Source organism: Aquarana catesbeiana, linkage group LG11 (genome assembly GCF_042186555.1).
Source record: "Aquarana catesbeiana isolate 2022-GZ linkage group LG11, ASM4218655v1, whole genome shotgun sequence".
NCBI classification, from domain to species: Eukaryota; Metazoa; Chordata; class Amphibia; order Anura; family Ranidae; genus Aquarana; species Aquarana catesbeiana.
The window spans coordinates 170699976-170718228 of record NC_133334.1 but is presented as its reverse complement, the minus strand read 5'-3'; the positions used below and the strand labels follow the sequence as shown (position 1 = coordinate 170718228).

The following is an 18253-nucleotide window of genomic DNA, read 5'->3' as shown; positions in this document are numbered from 1 at the left end:
AGATAAGTCCCTTCTTTTGATCACCTTTCTTCAACAATGTTATTATTTTAGAAGTGTTAAGCTCAAAGACAGATGTGCGGGCCTGGACATGCAAAGCATGTCTGAGCTGGAGATACTGAAAGAACCTCTGTTTTGGAATCTTGAATTCCTCAGATATTTGGGCAAATGATTTTATATTATTATTCCAGAACAGCTGCTCCACATATCTCAGCCCCTGAGTTTGCCAAAGCCAAAATCCCTCCAGTCTCCGCACTTCTTCATAATTTGCATTATTCCAGATTTGTATACAAGTATAACCGGTATAATTAGTAATTTTTTTTATTGCTTGCCATACTTTGATAAATAATTTGCCTGTAGTGAATTTCTTATCTTTTTGAAAATTTTTTGTCTCTAATAGGGACATCAATGAGTATCCCTTGCCCATCGGAAGTAATAACCCTTGTATGGAATCAGTATCCTCTGCCGCTGTCCAGCCATGGAATTTCTGGAATTTGCGAAGCTAAAAAATAATTTTTAGGGTGTGGGATAGCGAGTCCCCCATCATCTTTAGCTAGCATTAATGTTGTTAATTTAATACAGGCATTTTTTTTCCTCCAAATAAGTTCACGAAAAAGCGATTCTATCCTTCTGAACCAGAATGTGGCTATCCACATCGGACTGTTATGAAAAATATACAATAACTGTGGGGCCCAGATCATCTTTATAAAGATTGGCTTTGCCAATCACAGTTAATGGGAGTTTGCACCAGCTCCAACATTTATCGTTAAACCTGAGCAAAAGTGGTCTGAGGTTGAGATCCACATAGTCCCCTACTTTTCACGTTACCTCAATCCCTAAATACTTAATTTTATGTTTTATATGAATCTGTTTTGCACGGTCTGGTAAGGGGATATTCGCATTGTGTAGCGGCATCAGAACGACTTCTCCCAATTGATGCGAAACCCAGAAAGTTGTCCGAATGCAGAGACAAGAGTCATGAGTTCCTCTAGAGATTTTGTGGGGTCACTTAAAAAGATTAGGGCATCGTCTGCATATAAAGCCATTTTATCCTCTCTTCCTGCATGTCGAAATCCCTCTATCCCCGCAGACTCTCTGATTGCAGCTGGCCAGTGGTTCCAATGCCAATGCAAACAGCAGCAGGGACAGAGGGCAACCCTGTCTGGTTCCCCGGGATAACGGGAAAGTTGGCCACATAGTGCCATTGATCCTCAGCTTCGCGCTTGGCTCTTTATATAGCAATTTTAACCAGTTTATATAACCTGGACCTACACCGAAAGCAATCAATACCATCCATAGATACTTCCATTCATGTCAAATGCCTTCTGAGCATCCAATGACAAAATGGCACCAGCTCCCCCGTTAACCATTGGCAACTGCAGATTCAAAAAGAGCCTGCGAATATTTGTAGCTGCTGATCTAGAGGGGATAAAGCCTGTTTTATCCGTATGGATCAAGATGTCAATGTGTCTGGATAACCAATTTGCCCAAACCTTAGCTAATATCTTGACATCAGATGTAAGGAGAGAGATTGGGCGGTATGAGCCTGGCTGTAATGAATCCTTATCCGGTTTTAAGATTACGATTATTATTGTTTCCATCATTGATTTAGGGTGCGATATATGCTTCATTCAGTACTTCGAGAAGTTCTGGAATCAGGATCTGACCATATATTTTAAATATCTCCACAGGAAGTCCATCCATCCCTGGTGCTTTATTATTTTGTATTTGTTCCACAGCTTCTTCCAACTCTGCCAGAGTTATAGGGGTATCCAGGGATTCACTTTTGAAGTTATTTGGGTATAATTAGATCATCTAAAAATTGTTTAGTCTTTTACCTTATATTTGAGATTTCAGATTTATACAACCGTGAATAGAAATCTATGAATATATTTTGAATACCCTCAGTATCATACTTCACTGTCCCCTTTCTATCTTCGATAGCAACTATATCGGACGGGCCTTCTTGATTCCATGCTATCATTGCCAACATATGACCCACCTGTTCCCCCATTTCAGAATACTTTTGACTCTGCAAAAATCTACTATTCTCTGCCTTGGTTATAACCAAATTTTTATATAACTTCTGCACATCCTGCCATGCTCCATATTTCTCCTTATTGGGATCTAGTGTAAATTCTTGTTCTGTTTGCTTAACTCTTTGGATTACCTCTTCCTCTCATTGTCTAGTGGCAAGTTTAATTTTAGATATTTCTTTAATTATTAGGCCTCTAAGGTATGCTTTCATTGCGTCCCACACCATCATTGCTGAGGTTGAGCACTTATTATCTCCAAAAAAGCCCATTAATAGTAGTTCTATTTGACTCTTCTCTGGAATCAGGGACAGCCACTGTGGATTAACTTTCCTTGGTGGACGGGTCAACTGTTCTGTCCACTCCATAGACAAAGTCAGTGGGGAGTAATCAGAGATTCCCCTTGCTTCGTACTGAATTGTTTTTACCAATGAGAAAAAAATTACCATTTCCCAAGGCCAGGTCGATTCTTGATAATGATCCATATGTTCTTGAGCAACATGAGTACTGTTTACTGGCCGGGAATCTTACTCTCCACACATCCAATAGACCCATCTCTTGTGTCTGACTGGCCAATCTTGTGGGCTTTCCCTTCCCATTGCTCTTTTTATTACTTTGCCTGTCCATCTCTTCATTTAATACGTTATTGAAATCCCCAATTATCACTGTTGGAATATCGGACCAATGTGCCATTTTTTCAAAAACCTTTTATAGTATGTCATCCTTATGGGGGGGTATACACATTCACTAAGAAAAGTATTCTATCTTTTATGGTACATAATAGCATCAGGTATCGACCAACCGGATCTTTAATACACTGCTTGCAGGTAAACCTAATGGAATTAGAAATCAAAATACTCACTCCACGGGAATAGGAAGAATATGTAGCATGAAATTCAGGTTTATATTTAAATTATTTAAATATACTAAACATTTTATCATCCTCATTCCCCTTATGTGTCTCCTGCAAGCAGACTATTGCGGGACTATAAAATTTGATTAATTCTTTTACCGCATGTCTCTTTCTATTATCCCCCAAACCTCTGACATTCCATGACATCAATTTAATTTTACTTGTCATCTTGTGTTAAGATAAAAAAATAGGACATATCGGAAGACCCCAAAGGGTAGGAGAGGGAGGGAGGGAGAGAGGGAGGGAGGGGGAGAGGGAGGGGGAGAGGGAGGGGGGGAGGGAGAGGGAGAGGGGGAGGGGGAGGGGGTGGGGGAGAGGGAATAAAAAAGAAAAAAAAACCCCAAAAAAAAACAAAAAAAAAAAAACCATGGATTCCCCCCAACATACTTCCATCCACCCTTTCCCCCACCCATCCCACTTCAATCTGAACACTACCATTCCAAGCTGAAGTTCCCTCCTTGATGGGGAGGGAGGATCTTAGCTACAGTAACATACCTCTTGTCCACACGGGACACTGGGGGCCCACTGTAGCCATTTCTGATGTTGCATCCGTACCTTACAGCAACCCAGATGGGGGAGAAGGAGTGAAACCCCCCCCCCCCCCCCCAATCGAGAGAGAAAAAAAAAATAAAATTTGACTACAGTTAGGCTCTGGGGGCAAAAATCCCCTCACATACCAAAACTCCTCCCGTCTACTCTCCAATCATTGTATCCAACCACGTATTAACTGCATCTGGTATATCAAAATACTGGACTCCATCTCAATCTGTAACACGTAGTTTTGCAGGAAACATTGCATATTTGATCTTTAATACTAATAACCGCTGTTTGACTTCTGTGAATTTCGCCCTCTGTTTCTGTACTTCCACGGAAAAGTCTGGGTGAAAGGACACTTTATTGCCCTTATACTCAGTGCTACCCCTTTGTCTTGCTTTAGACAGTATGTTATCTCTATCTTGACAGTTTAGCAATCTAATAATAATTGGCCTGGGGCTACCTCCAGGAGAAGGAGAGTGACTTGTGCTCGTTCTATTGCAAAAGATTTAGAAAGGCCCTTTGCCCCAAAAATGTCCATTAACCACTTCTCAAAAAAAGTAACTAGTGATTGGCCTTCTTGTTCCAGTAAACCTAGTATAGAGACATTATTGCGTCTTTGTCTACTCTCCATTCCTTCCATTCTTCGAATTTGAGCCTTTATCTGTGTTTTTGTCAGATGTAGATCCTTTTTTTATCAACGGTATTGAATCTTCCAGTTCTCCTACACTCGTTTCCACCACAGTGGTTCTTTCACATACTTTCTGATTCTCATGTCTCATAATTGCGATATCTCCTTTTAGTTCTGTCATCTGATTTGTTAATGATATCAGCGAGTTATTACAGGCCTGTACTGCCATAAGAACATCCCTTAAAGTGAGTTCCGATATCAGAGAGGGGGTGGAGGTATTCCGCCGTATATTAACATCTTTACTTATTTGTGTTTCATCCATTTCTTGTCTATTTATCTCATATTCTGGTGTCTCCATTAATCCACTGGCATCTGGAGCTGATACCTGTGTTTGTCACCAGGTATTTGTCACCGATCTCCCATCCAAACCCCATGATACTCGTGGAATCCGTGATGTCTGTGCTGTTTCAGGCTCCATCTGAGAGTCTCCTGTGTTTGTCTGTATATCACTGTTTTCCTTCCCGGTGAATTTTTCTTTGTTAGCAGAGCCTATTCCTTGATTAGCTAAATTCCCTTTAGCCCTTTTTTCTGTTCTTTCTGAGTTTTCATGGATTGCTTTTTGTCTAGGCCTTCTATATGGGGCTCCTCATTGATTTTCAAATTCTTTCTCCATTTCTGCATCCTGCTCCCTCCTTCTTTGTCGTGTCATATTCCACTGTGCTTTCCTTGTAGTAAATAGTCAGATATCAAGCAGACAATAACCAAAAAAAAAAAAAATAATTAACAAAAATTTAGCCGCCAAGCACAAAAGCGGCACGGCAGCCAAACAAAGTTGTCTCAACTCGCCACTATCAACCGGGGAGCGGCTGTTCAGTGGTACACAGCACTTATAATTTTTTGGCAGTTGTAATTCCGGACAGATAGCATCCGTTCAGCTTTTACTAGTTGTCTATGGTAGTTAGCTGTTGATAATTTGTTGCATTAGACACCTGTCATCCTTTCAACAATTTAGTAGCGAATTATAGTTGTCCTTTATTTGAAAGGACCCTTCAGCTTAGTGACTGACAACGTATAATTAGCAACTGGCCGTGCTATCAGCTATTAGAGAGTGGCAGTAGTTCATCAGCTATTAGCAGTCTTAACGAGTATCTAACAGCACCTGTTTGCTGATTGATATAATTGATGTACGTCCTTCTGCTTGATCCACAGTATATCCGCTATTTAATAGCAATTTTCATGTAACTTTTAAGCCGGTAGCATATATTCAACAATCAATAACTGCTAGTCATAATTAGCCGTTAGCAGTTATCCACAGCAATTTATTAGCTATTTGCGTCAGTCCATCAATAGGTAACTAACAGCACCAGTTCACCAATGATATCTACTTAGGCGTTATCAATGACCACATCTGAATATCAAGTGGCGGTGGTTCATTGGCTGATAGTAATAATAGCAAAAAAGCCCACCACTCCAGTTCTGTGATTTAGTAAGCAATCTAGTGATTTATGACATTTATATATGGCAGTGCATAGCAGTGGAAAGATGTAGCTTATCTTTGAGCAGTCCAAGGGAATAATATTTAATCACAGTCACAGAAGTAACAGCAAAGCAATAGTGCGATGGAAGCAATAATTTAGCAGTTTAGCTGTTTTTAGTAGCATATAGCAGTGGTATGTGGCAGTATATGGCGGTGATAATATGTAGCATGTCTTCATATAATCCCAGAAACAGGCTGAACATTTATAATCCATGAAGAAAGCACACTTACCACTGCTGCCACTGTTTTTATCTTTCTTTCTCCATCAAGAAGTGCTGTGCCATTACCACTGTAGCAAGTGTTGTAGCAAGTATTGCCGAAGATTATTCCTAGTCACGGTTTAAGGTTATAAGCCAGCGACCTCTGACTGAGGCTCCAATTTCAGCATACCATGAGGGGATTCAGCATTTTTACAACCAGTGCTTTATCCCTCCAGTCTCCCATCCCGTCCGACTCTCAGTAGTGTCCTGACCTCATGAAAACAGAGCACGGCAATCAGCAAAAAGCTGACATACCCAGACAAGCTAGTCAAGTACAATGCATCTCGGCTCCTCGGTAACGTCGCTATCCTGGTATGCTGGTAGTTTTAGGCTTAGGGTTAGGCTTACATTTAAGCAGTTTTGAGTGGCTTAGGAGGGAGAGCTTGCTCCTCTGCATCCTCAGCAGCGGTGGCTTCCACTTGGAGTTTCAGGTGGAGTATCAGGTGTCAGAGCTCTACCTGGATGAGCGAGGTACATCACAGAGCAGGCAGATCACCGCCTACTCAGCTTCTGTCACATCAGAATGTGCCTACACCCCCCCCCCCCCCCCGTAATTTTTTTTAGAACGATTGGATTTTCTAACAACTTTGTGTGACCGTGTGTATGCAAGACAACTTTGACCCAACATCCGTCGGAAAAAATCCATGGATTTTGTTGTCAGAATGTCCGATTAATGTCCGACCGTGTGTACAGGGCATTACAGAGGAATGTAATGCTGATGGTCACAAAGGTGGAGCCCTGATTTGCCTGTATAATTTCAAGACTAAACTATCAGTTTAACAGTTCAGTCCTGCACAATGCAGGAGATGGCTGGGTGACACCGATACCAGAATGTTTTCAGTCATCATGACAACTAACTGGGAATTGTACAACTCCATGTACATGAACATAAAAGTAAAGAAAAATGAATACAAATGAAAAATGTAGCCATAATACTAATACTGTACAAAATGCTGCACAAAAAAAAAAAGGAGGTGGAACAAAAATAAACATTGCAGATACATTATCAGCCAGCAACAAATTTAAAATGTATAGATTTTAAATATACAATACCCTTCATTTAATCTCACCTTATGTTATCAATCCAGCAATCAATTACAAGGGGCAACAGAAGCTCCAGATTCAGCCAAAGAGTAAAGTAGTAATCGGTTTTCTTGGAACACATGTAATGCACAACCGATGGTTTATTTAACTTGGCTTCCAGCTGGTTTCCTAGGTCGCCAGGAACTAAATAATAAAATGGAAAATTTTATTAATAATAGTCTTGTATTTTCAACCCGAATGCCTGACAGGCAATAAAGCTAACAGGAATTTGGCTGATGATGTTTTAGCTGAAGATATTTTTTTTATTACAGGGTAACTCTACTTTAATGGGAAAAAAATTGCAAAAAAAATAATAATGCAGCATATATAATTGCGACACAAGTCATATTGTAATTGAATGTTATTAAAAATTACCTTTCCTTTTCAATCTGCAGCTCTGTAATTTTCTGTAAAATGCAATGCAATATGGCTACCTGGAGGTGTTCTGTACACAGAATGTGTACAGAACGCCTCCAGATATGCAATATCTGCTTGTGTGATTGGTTCACTGATTTTACCAGAAGTCTGCACTAAGATACAAGTCATATAACAGGCATCCCCTGCAACAAAAATTTTAGAAAATCACGTCTAAGGCCTGGTTCACACCTATGCAGGTTACAGTTGATGCATATTCTGGGTGCATTTTACGGTTTTCAATACACATTTTTGATCCATTGAAGTCTATGGAACCAAAAACACAACCTGCTGGTCCCTGGCCCTTTCCATAAAATGCACAGATGTGAATGTGACCCATAGGAAACCATGTTAGCCACTTCAGCCCTGAAATGATTTACCCCCCTTAATAACCAGACCATTTTTTGCGATGCGACACCGCGTCGCTTTAACTGACAATTTCGGTTTTTATTTTTTACATATTTTTTTTGGGGGGGGGAACGCAATAAGAATATATTGATGGGTTTGCGCAAAAGTTATAGCATCTACAAAATAGGGGATAGATTTAGGGACTTTTAATCTTTTTTATAGTTTTTACTAGTAATGGCGGCAATCTGCGATTTTTAGCGAGACTGCGACATTGCAGCGGACAAATCTGACTCCAAGTGACACTTTTTGGGGACCAGTGACATTATTACAGTGATCAGTGCTATAAAAAAAATGCACCGATCAATGTATAAATGACACTGGTAAAGAAGGGGTTAACACTAAGCGGCGATCAAGGGGTTAACCGTGTTCCCTGGGTGTGTTCTAGCTGTGTGGGGGATGGGCTTACTCGGACAACACAAAGATTGCTGTTCCTGACCACTAGGAACAGCAGATCTCAGTATTGTCCCCTGTCAGAATGGGGATCCACCTTGTTTACATAGGCAGATCCCCATCCCGCTGCTCTGTACCGCGTTCACGGGTGGCTGGCGGACATCGAGCGCTGTGGACACTTAATCCCGCGCTCTGCCCAAGAGCAGCATCTCCTCTCCCCCCTCCTCACAGGGCAGATTGATAGCAGCGGGAGCCAATGTCAATCAAATTCTGTGATGAGAATCAGGGGGTGGAGCAGAATCACTGTCTATGGATGCAGGATCGAGTCTGCAGGTATGCCACTTTATATGGTGCCCCCCCCCACCCCCCGAAGAGGAGCCAAAAGCACCAGCGAAGAACATGAGAAAAGAGCCTGTACGTCGCCTAAATTTTAGTGGTTATACCAGGATGATGCCTATAAGCCACTGCTATGGCATTGTTCAACTGCATCCTGACCGTACGACCATGCAGCAGCTGCGACCAAGTGGAGAGGCATAACCTGACTGCACGCAACTCCAGAACGTTGATCAATAGGTGGGACTCCTCCGGTGACCAGCGGCCCTGAGCCGAACGAAGGCCCAAAACTCCCCCCCCAGCCGGTCAGGCTGGCATCTGTCGTGATCACCGTCCAATAGAGAGGGAGAAACGACTTCCCGGACCGTAGAGCTGGGGACCGTAGCCACCAAAGAAGCAAAGCCCTGGTTAGATGGCCCACACAGATCTGACAATCCAGAGATGCCAGGGATTTGTCCCATTTGGATAAGATCTCCCTCTGCAAGACCCGAGCGTGAAATTGAGCATACGGAACCGCCTCGAAGGTGGATACCATGAGGCCCAGAACTTGCATGCAAAAGCTCAGCGACGACCACTTGCGGGACAGCAGAAATCGCACCGTGGAGTGATGGGTCTGCAGTTTGATCAATGGAAGAAAGACCTTCGCCATTGCAGAGTCCAGAATAAACCCCAAGTACTCCAGGCATTGGGTCGGGAGCAACACAAACTTCTGGAGATTCAACACCCGGCTGAACTCTTGTAAGGTCTGCATGGTGATCGCCACATTGTCTCTCAGTTCTGAGGCTGACGCCGCTCTCAGGAGATCGTCCAGGTAGCCCACGATCACGATCCCCCGCTGTCTCAGCAACGCCAGAACCGGAGCCAGCCCCTTGGTGAAGACCCTTGGCGCCGACTCCAGGCCAAAGGGAAGTGCCACAAATTGATAATGCGCGTCCCCGACCGCAAAGCGCAGGAACCGCTGGTGCCCGACACGGATGGGAACATGCAAGTACGTGTCCTTGATGTCCAGGGTGGCCAGGAAACCCCCCTGATGAAGCGCAGCCACCACAGATCGAACAGACTCCATCCTGAACCTCTGTACCCTCACAAAACAATTGAGGGCCTTGAGATCCAGGATCGGACGAACCCCTTCCTTTTTCAGAACTACGAACAGATTGGAGTAGAAACCCCGAAACCTTTCTGGTACAGGAACCATCACCCCCTGTAGTAGCAAGTATTATACCGCCCTAAGCAAAGCCTGCAGACGAGACGGGAGAAGGTGAAGATTGGAGGGAAAAAACCTGTCTGGCCGACAAGAAAGAAACTATCTTGTACCCGGACAAAATTAGTTTACAGACCCACTGGTCGGAAAGAAGAGAAGTCCACCGGTCTGCAAACTGAAGGCGACCCCCCACCTGTACATCGGGCGGGGGTAAACCTTCATACGGAAGAGGACTTGTCCGTGGGCTGGTTTGGCTTGCAATGCCAAGGACGCTTTTGCCCATCCGCGGGAGCCTTGTTGGGTTGGGAACGCTTGCCCGCAGAACTGGGCGATTAAAAAAAAAAAAAAAAAAAGACGCTTGTGAGCGGAAAAAGAGGGGCCCTGCCTACAACAGGGCTCCTTGCCCTTTCTGGACTGTGGGAGAAAAGTACTTTCCCCCCCAGTGATGTCCTTAATAATGTCGTCCAGAGAGTCTCCAAATAGCCTCCCACCCTGGAAAGGCAATTCCGCCAAAGCTTTCTTAGATGTCTGGTCCGCCGACCAACACTTGAGCCAAAGTAGCCGGCACAGAAATACGGCCGACACAGAGACCTTTGAAAGTAACGGGCCATATCTAGGGCTGCATCACAGACATACTTAAGTCCTTGCACTAACTGGTCTGCCAGTTCCACACAGACTGGGGAAGCTTGCTCGTTACCCAACTCGCGGTGTAATAACTTAGCCCATTAAGTGTCTGCGACACCAGAGCCGTGGCTAGCACCGGACGAAGAGCCGAACCCGCCATCGTACACACAGACTGAGCAACCGCCTCAGCCTTTCTGTCGGCAGGATCCTTGAAAGAAGGGGACCCCTCCTCCGGAATAATGGACGCCTTATTTAACCTGGAAACCGGAGGATCAACGACCGGAGGGGGATGTCCATTTCTTCAACAGACTCTCCTCAAAAGCGTAAAGCACTGAAAACCGCCTCGGAACTGAAAAGAAACACTGCGGCCGTTCCCAATCCTTGTAGATAAACTTATCAAAATAAGACAGGTAAGGAAACACCTTAGCAGTGTGGACCGGCTTGTGAGACCCAAAGGGGACCAACACCTCTGCAGATGACCCTGCCGTATCCTCAATCTTCAAAGTATCACGCACCGCCGTAATGAGTGTACCCACCAGCGCTTTCTCATGCACCGCAACAGACGCGGAGGATTCTTCCTCAATGTCCGAAAGATCGGGGGCCGCATCAACCGAACCATCCAGGCAGGGGCCGCCTGCTACGGCAGGGCCAGTGTCTGGATCAGAGTCCTCCCCAAGAGATGGAGGGGGAAGGGGGCCTTTTTTACACACCTTACGCCCGCACGTCACTTAAACCCTGGAGATGAATGATTCCAGGACTGCTGACAAAGCGTCCAGGGGCACCGTATACCCAGAGGAGCCAGCTGCCATCACAGGGGTGTCTGGGAGGGAGGCACCTGCTTCAGACACCATGCCACGCTCGACCTGACACTACCAGGGACCGATCGCCTACTAAGGGGAGAGAAGGAGAGAAGACCACCCTGCCACAGTGTGGGGAGGGCCCCCCCAGAAGGACTCATCACCCTGACCGAGGAACAGTACTGTACTGTCCGTCTTTCAGTAGATGGGACAATCCACAAGGAGATCCGCGCTCTTGCCTGGCTTTAATTGCAGAGTCCAGCGCTGGAGGCCCAGCAGAAACACTCCTCATCCGGCTACAAGAAAATGGCCACCAGCCACGCTTCCTCAGCTAGAGCACAAGTGCCTGGAAAGCCTGGAGACTACGGGAAAATGGGCGCCGCGCTCAGAGAAAATGGCCGCGGCTCTGAGAAAATGGCCGCGGCGCCCGTCCCCAAATCAATGGCGGCTATGCACGTAGAGAAAAAAACACCCGCTATCCCTTCCATACGTAGAACGCTCAGAGACCACCCGGAGGGGACCCCACCAGGCCAGGTAGATGCCAAACACAACATCCCTGAGCCCAGCAATCGGCAGCGCAACCGGGAGGGAGGGGAGAGAATGAAACAATCTCTCAAAACTGACCACCCCAGGGAGCACCCAGCTGCTCCACCGGGCCCGGACGAGCACATACTTACCCCTCCTGCAGGGATTACGGGTCAGACTCCACAGACATCTCCCGCCTAGCCGGAGTGGCTGTCGGCCATGGCGACACTATGATCCAGACGTTAGGTGGCTGGTCATATGTGTCCCTGCGAGACGTCTATCTCGCCGGCCACCCTGGTCCAGAATGGGGCTTGTCGCGGCCGACCCAGCGCGGAGCTCAGGTCTGCGCACGCTCGGTGGCCAGGCTGGGGAGACTACCAGGATCTATAATATCCAGCCTGTCACCCAGCCCAGCAGTTGATTGCAGATGCATCACCAAAAAATAAATAAAACAAAACAAAACAAAAGCCAAAGAACCACAGGTCCCAGCAGGGAGCCAGGTCCTTCTCCTAGACTAGGCAGAAAAAAACTGAGCTGCCTGTAGCAGAGTGGGGGGTTACTGCCAGTGAGAACCGCCCCTAGGCGGTGCTGTGCTCTTTTTTTTTTTTTTTTAATTTCTGCCTAGTCCTACTCCTGAAGGTGGCGATAGAACCCTAAGGTCAAGACTGGAAGTGCTGCGTCCGTCAATGAACGAAAGAGAAATAGCCAGTGGATTGCTTTAACAAGTGGTGGGAGGGGCCACTTCCTGGGCTCTCCCGTCCCACCAGACTGCAGCTGGTGGTTCCACTGGCTCACCATAGAGCTGATAAAAAACCAGAGTGGCCCCAATCATCACCATGGTCTAGGAACCTGGAAGCGATGACTATTTTGTCACTTCTAGTTCCATCACTGGTTTGAAAAAAACATCGAATCATACCGATCTTGGTTAGGGATGGGCTTTATGTTCGGGTCAAATATGAGTTTGACTCAAACATTGGCTGTTCGTCAGTTCGCCAAACAGCGAACAATTCGGGGTGTTCGCGGCAAATTCGAAAGCCGCGGAACACCCTTTAAAAGTCTATGGGAGAAATCAATAGTGCTAATTTTAAAGGCTTATATGCATGGTATTGTCATAAAAAGTGTTTGGGGACCTGGGTCCTGCCCCAGGAGACATGTATCAATGCAAAAAGAAGTTTTAAAAATGGACGTTTTTTCGTGAGCAGTGATTTTAATAATTCTTAAAGTGAAATAATAAAAGTGTAATATTCCTTTAAATTTCGTACCTGGGGAGTGTCTATAGTATGCCCGTAAAGGGGTGCATGTTTCCCGTGTTTAGAACAGTCTGAAAGCAAAATGACATTTCAAAAGGAAAAAAAGTCATTTAAAACTACTCGTGGCTATTAATGAATTGTCGGTCCGAAAATACACATAAAAGTTCATTGATAAAAACGGCATGGGATTTCCCCACAGGGGAACCCCGAACCAAAATTAAAAAAAAAAAAAAAAATGGCGTGGGGGTCCCCCTAAATTCCATACCAGGCACATTATCTTTGTGGGTTGGACTAGCAGGGATGACTCAGAGTACATAAGTAATCTCCTGTATCACACAAGACACGAAGCATGGTAGGTCTGAACAAAGGGACCAACATGCTTCGTGTCTTGTGTGATACAGGAGATTACTTATGTACTCTGAGTCATCCCTGCTAGTCCAACCCACAAAGATAATTGACATGAGCTGATTGGGCGATATTACCTGGAGTAACGAAAGCGGCCCTTTTTTTATCCTTTATGGGCCACCACGAGATCAAGTTACATATGGAAGAGCTTTGCCTAGAGTCCTAGACAGTACCTGGATTCCATATCGTTTCACTGGGAGACCCCACTTCATTGTCTGTTGGCAATACAAGCATTACTGACTCATGGGACGTATGTTTCTTTGAGTCCAACAGTTCCGGTAAACCTGCATTGCTTCTACGCGGGGGACCCAATATATCTGTGTCACTTCTCTCAACCAGTTATCCACGTGGTGTATAACACTACCATCTTTTTGGGACTTTCATCTGTTTCTAGAATCCTTTTTTATGCAATAGATGCCTATTAGAGTTTTTCATAGTATTATCTGCGGTATATGCTGTTATGAGCGATTGTTTGGTCTATACATTACTCGCAATTCAAAATCTTTGTACTTTAACTAGCGCTACACTATTTACACCTACACCAACAGGAAACCTGGCAGGCCGCAGAAAAAGGGGGGGGCGAGAGAGAGAGCGCCCCCCCTCCTGAACCATACCAGGCCACATGTCTTCAACATTGGGAGGGTGCTTTGAGGTAGCCCCCCAAAGCACATTGTCCCCATGTTGATGGGGAGGAGGGCCTCATCCCCACAACCCTTGGCCAGTGGTTGTGGGGGTTACGGGCGGGGGGCTTATCGGAATCTGGAAGCCCCCTTTAACAAGGGGACCCCCAGATCCCGCCCCCCCCGTGTAAATTGGTAATGGTATACAAGTGTACCCCTACCATTTCACAAAAAAAAGTGTCAAAAAGGTTAAAAAACACAAGAGACGGTTTTTGACAAGTCCTTTATTTCTTCTTCTTTCATCTTCTTTCTTCTGGTCATCCTTCGGTGCTCTTCTTCTTCTTCCATCTACTTCTTCCTCTATCTTCTGATTCCTCCGCTCTTCTCGTCCCGCATCTTCCTCCAGGCTTCTTCTCCGCTCCGTCCACACGATTCGCCTCAGTGGGAGTCTTCCGCCGTGTGACGCTTCAGTTCTTCTGACATTTCTTATATAACGGAGGGGGGGCCACCCAGTGACCCTGCCCTCCTCTGACGCACGGGGAACATCACTGTGGCTTTCCCCTTGTTGTCAGAGGGGGGTGGGGTCACCCATTTACGTACCCGGGTGACCCTGCCCCATCTGACAACACGTTATATAAGAAATGTCAGAAGAACCAAAAGCGTCACACGGCGGAAGACTCCCACTGAGGTGGATCGTGCGGACGGAGCTGAGAAGAAGCCTGGAGGAAGAGGCGGAACGAGAAGAGCAGAGGAAGAAGGTGGAGAAGAAGAAGATGAAGAAGATGGGAGGAAGAAGAACACCGAAGGAAGACCAGAAGAAAGAAGATGAAAGAAGTAAATAAAGGACTTGGCAAAAACCGTCTCTTGTGTTTTTTAACCTTTTTGACACTTTTTTTGTGAAATGGTAGGGGTACATTTGTACCCCATTACCAATTCACACAGGAGGGGGGCCGGAATCTGGGGTCCCCTTGTTAAAGGGGGCTTCCAGATTCTGATAAGCCCCCCACCCGAGAGACCTCCCACAACCCTGGCCAGGGGTTGTGGGGATGAGGCCCTTCTCCCCATCAACATGGGGACAAGGTGTTTTGGGGGGCTACCTCAAAGCACCCTCTCAATGTTGAGGGCATGTGGCCTGGTACGGTTCAGGAGTGGGGGGGCGCACTCTCGTCCCCCCCTCTTTTCCTGCGGCCTGCCAGGTTGCGTGCTCAGAAAAGGGTCTGGTATGGATTTTTGGGGGACCCCACGTCATTTTTTTTTAAAAATTGGGCGCGGGGTTCCCCTTAAAATCCCTTCAGGTCTGGTATGGATTTTGAGGGGGACCCCCACGTCATTTTTTTTTATTTTGGCGCGGGGTTCCCGTTAATATCCATACCAGACCTGAAGGACCTGGCATGGAATTTAAGGGGACCCCCACGCATTTTTTTTTTTTTTTTTTTATGTTTTTTTTTATGTTGGTTCAGGGTTCCCCTGTGGGGAAATCCCATGCCGTTTTTATCAATGAACTTTTATGTGTATTGTCAGACCGACAATTCATTTATAGCCGCAAGTAGTTTTAAATGACTTTTTTTTCCTTTGAAATGTCATTTTGCTGTGAGACTGTTCTAAACACGGGAAACATGCGCCCCTTTACAGGCATACTATAGACACCCCCCAGGCACGAAATTTACAGGAATATTACACTTTGTTTCACTTTAAGCATTATTAAAATCACTGCTCCCGAAAAAACGTCCATTTTTAAAACTTCTTTTTGCATTGATATATTTCCCCTGGGGCAGGACCCAGGTCCCCAAACACTTTTTATGACAATAACTTGCATATAAGCCTTTAAAATGAGCACTTTTGATTATTCATGTTCGTGTCCCAAAAACTTTAACGGTGTTCGCGTGTTCAAACAAATTTTTTGCCTGTTCGCAAGTTCTGCTGCGAACCGAACCGGGGGGGTGTTCGGCTCATCCCTAATCTTAGTATGATCCAGGGTGGATTTGATTACAAAATTTAAATCACTAGTAAAAAGGCTTGATTTAAATCAGAATTTTTAGACCCCTTTCACACTGGAGCCGGTTTTCAGGCGCTACAGCTCTAAAAATAGCACCTGCATAGCGCCTGAAAAAAGCCTCAGCTGCAAACTCAGTGTGAAAGCCCGAGTGCTTTCACACTGGGGTGCTGCGCTGGCAGGGCGTCACAAAAAGTCCTGCCAGCAGCTTCTTTGGTGGTCCAGGAGTGGTGAATACACCGCTCCTCCCCATCGAAAAAAATGGGGCAGAGCCGCCATACCGCCGGCAAAGCACCGCTGCAGCAGTGTTTTGCGGGCGGATTTAACCTTTTTTTCGGCCACTAGCGGGGGTTGAAACCGCCCCGTTAGCGGACGAATAGCGCCGCTAAAGCGGCGCTAAAAATAGCGTCGCTTTACCGCCAACACCCGGGCGCTTTCAATGTGAAAGCACTCTTAAAGGATCAACTGTCATCTCTGTCCCACAGCGGCTTCTCCTGTGACCCGCTGTTGACTCACCGACAGTCCCATTCATTTGGGATGGCGGCTGGTGATGCGGCAGTGACACAACAAGGTGAGGGATGTGGCAGCAGCAGGTGAGTGGATGCCCGCTAACAGGCACTGCCATGATGAATCTGAAATGACAGGTGTTATTATTTAAACGTAAGGACTTATTCTTGCTGGTAGTTAGAATCTATAATATACGCAAACAAAATGAAGGTTTCCTATTTAGAGAAATAAGCTGTCAGGTTAGTAAATATTCACAAATTGGGTCTCTTTTACGGCCTGCTGGCATTTTGCTCCTCGGGGGATGAATAAAGCACCTCAAGCTATGTGCAGAAAGATCACAAGGTTTATAAGCTGCTTAGAAGGTTTTTATTTTTAATGATTGCCCTTCCTCCTCACACTTAGAGCCTGGTACAGATGCATTTATCTTCAAACAATCATACAGTTTGTAGTGTACATATATTTGCAAAACAATGGGATAAAGGGATATTCCTGAACTTTGGTTTATCTCATGGTTACTGTGAAATTGTGTGAATGCATCAATGCAGTCATGTTATCTCAGCTTGCAGAGATTGGATTCATTGACTTAGTTTACCAAAAATATAAATATTCTAGAATATACAGCCTCATGCTACAGAACGAAGCTCCATTTCATGATGAATAAACTAAATGATTAATGTATCTTAAATAGAAAACTATCTTTAGAAAGATTTTTACTCCAAAATTTTATATTTTAATATTAAAATAAAATGATAAAATTCAAAAAAATCTGATTTAAATAAAAAATAATCTGATTTTTATTCACCCTGGTATGATCCAAAGCTTTTAAGGGTAGAGGAGAGATCTGGGGGGTGTTTACATTACTTGTAATAATAAAAGTAATAAAAAAAAAAAAATGTAAAGAGTTACAGTGTAATATATACACACACAGTGGGGATGGAAAGTATTCAGACCCCGTTAAATTTTTCACTCTTTGTTAAATGATTTTAGCTGCAATTTAAGTTCATTTTTTTCCTCATTAACGTACACACAGCACCCCATATTGACAGAAAAACACAGAATTGTTGACATTTTTGCAGATTTATTAAAAAAATAAAAACTGAAATATCACATGGTCCTAAGTATTCAGACCCTTTGCTCAGTATTTAGTAGAAGCACCCTTTTGATCTAATACCATGAGTCTTTTGGGGAAAGATGCAACAAGTTTTTCACACCTGGATTTGGGGATCCACTGCCATCCCTCCTTGTAGATCCTCTCTAGTTCTGTCATGTTGGATGGTAAACGGTGGTGGACAGCCATTTTTAGTCTCTCCAGAGATGCTCAATTGGGTTTAAGTCAGGGCTCTGGCTGGGCCATTCAAGAACAGTCACGGAGTTGTTGTGAAGCCATTCCTTCGTTATTTTAGCTGTGTGCTTAGGGTCATTGTCTTGTTGGAAGGTAAACCTTCGGCCCAGTCTGAGGTCCTGAGCACTCTGGAGAAGGTTTTCGTCCAGGATATCCCTGAATTTGGCCGCATTCATCTTTCCCTCAATTGCAACCAGTTGTCCTGTCCCTGCAGCAGAAAAACACCCCCACAGCATGATGTTGCCACCACCATGCTTCACTGTTGGGACTGTATTGGACAGGGGATGAGCAGTGCCTGGTTTTCTCCACACATACCACTTAGAACTTTTTGGCCTTAATTCTATCTTGGTCCCATCAGACCAGAGAATCTTATTTCTCACCATCTGGGAGTCCTTCAGGCGTTTTTTTTTAGCAAACTCCATGCGGGCTTTCATGCGTCTTGCACTGAGGAGAGGC

At 45.0% G+C, this 18253-nt stretch overlaps 1 protein-coding gene across 4 annotated transcripts in view; it reads right to left on the bottom strand.

The window, feature by feature from the left end:
• The window catches only part of PLA2G15 (phospholipase A2 group XV), a 451295-nt gene that overhangs the window by 393583 nt on the left and 39459 nt on the right, over positions 1-18253 (bottom strand). For all 4 annotated transcript variants that reach the window (XM_073605038.1, XM_073605040.1, XM_073605037.1 and 1 more), the window contains one exon: positions 6976-7132. In XM_073605038.1, coding sequence (XP_073461139.1) covers positions 6976-7132 — 157 coding nt within the window. The remainder of the gene's footprint in view (positions 1-6975; positions 7133-18253) is intronic.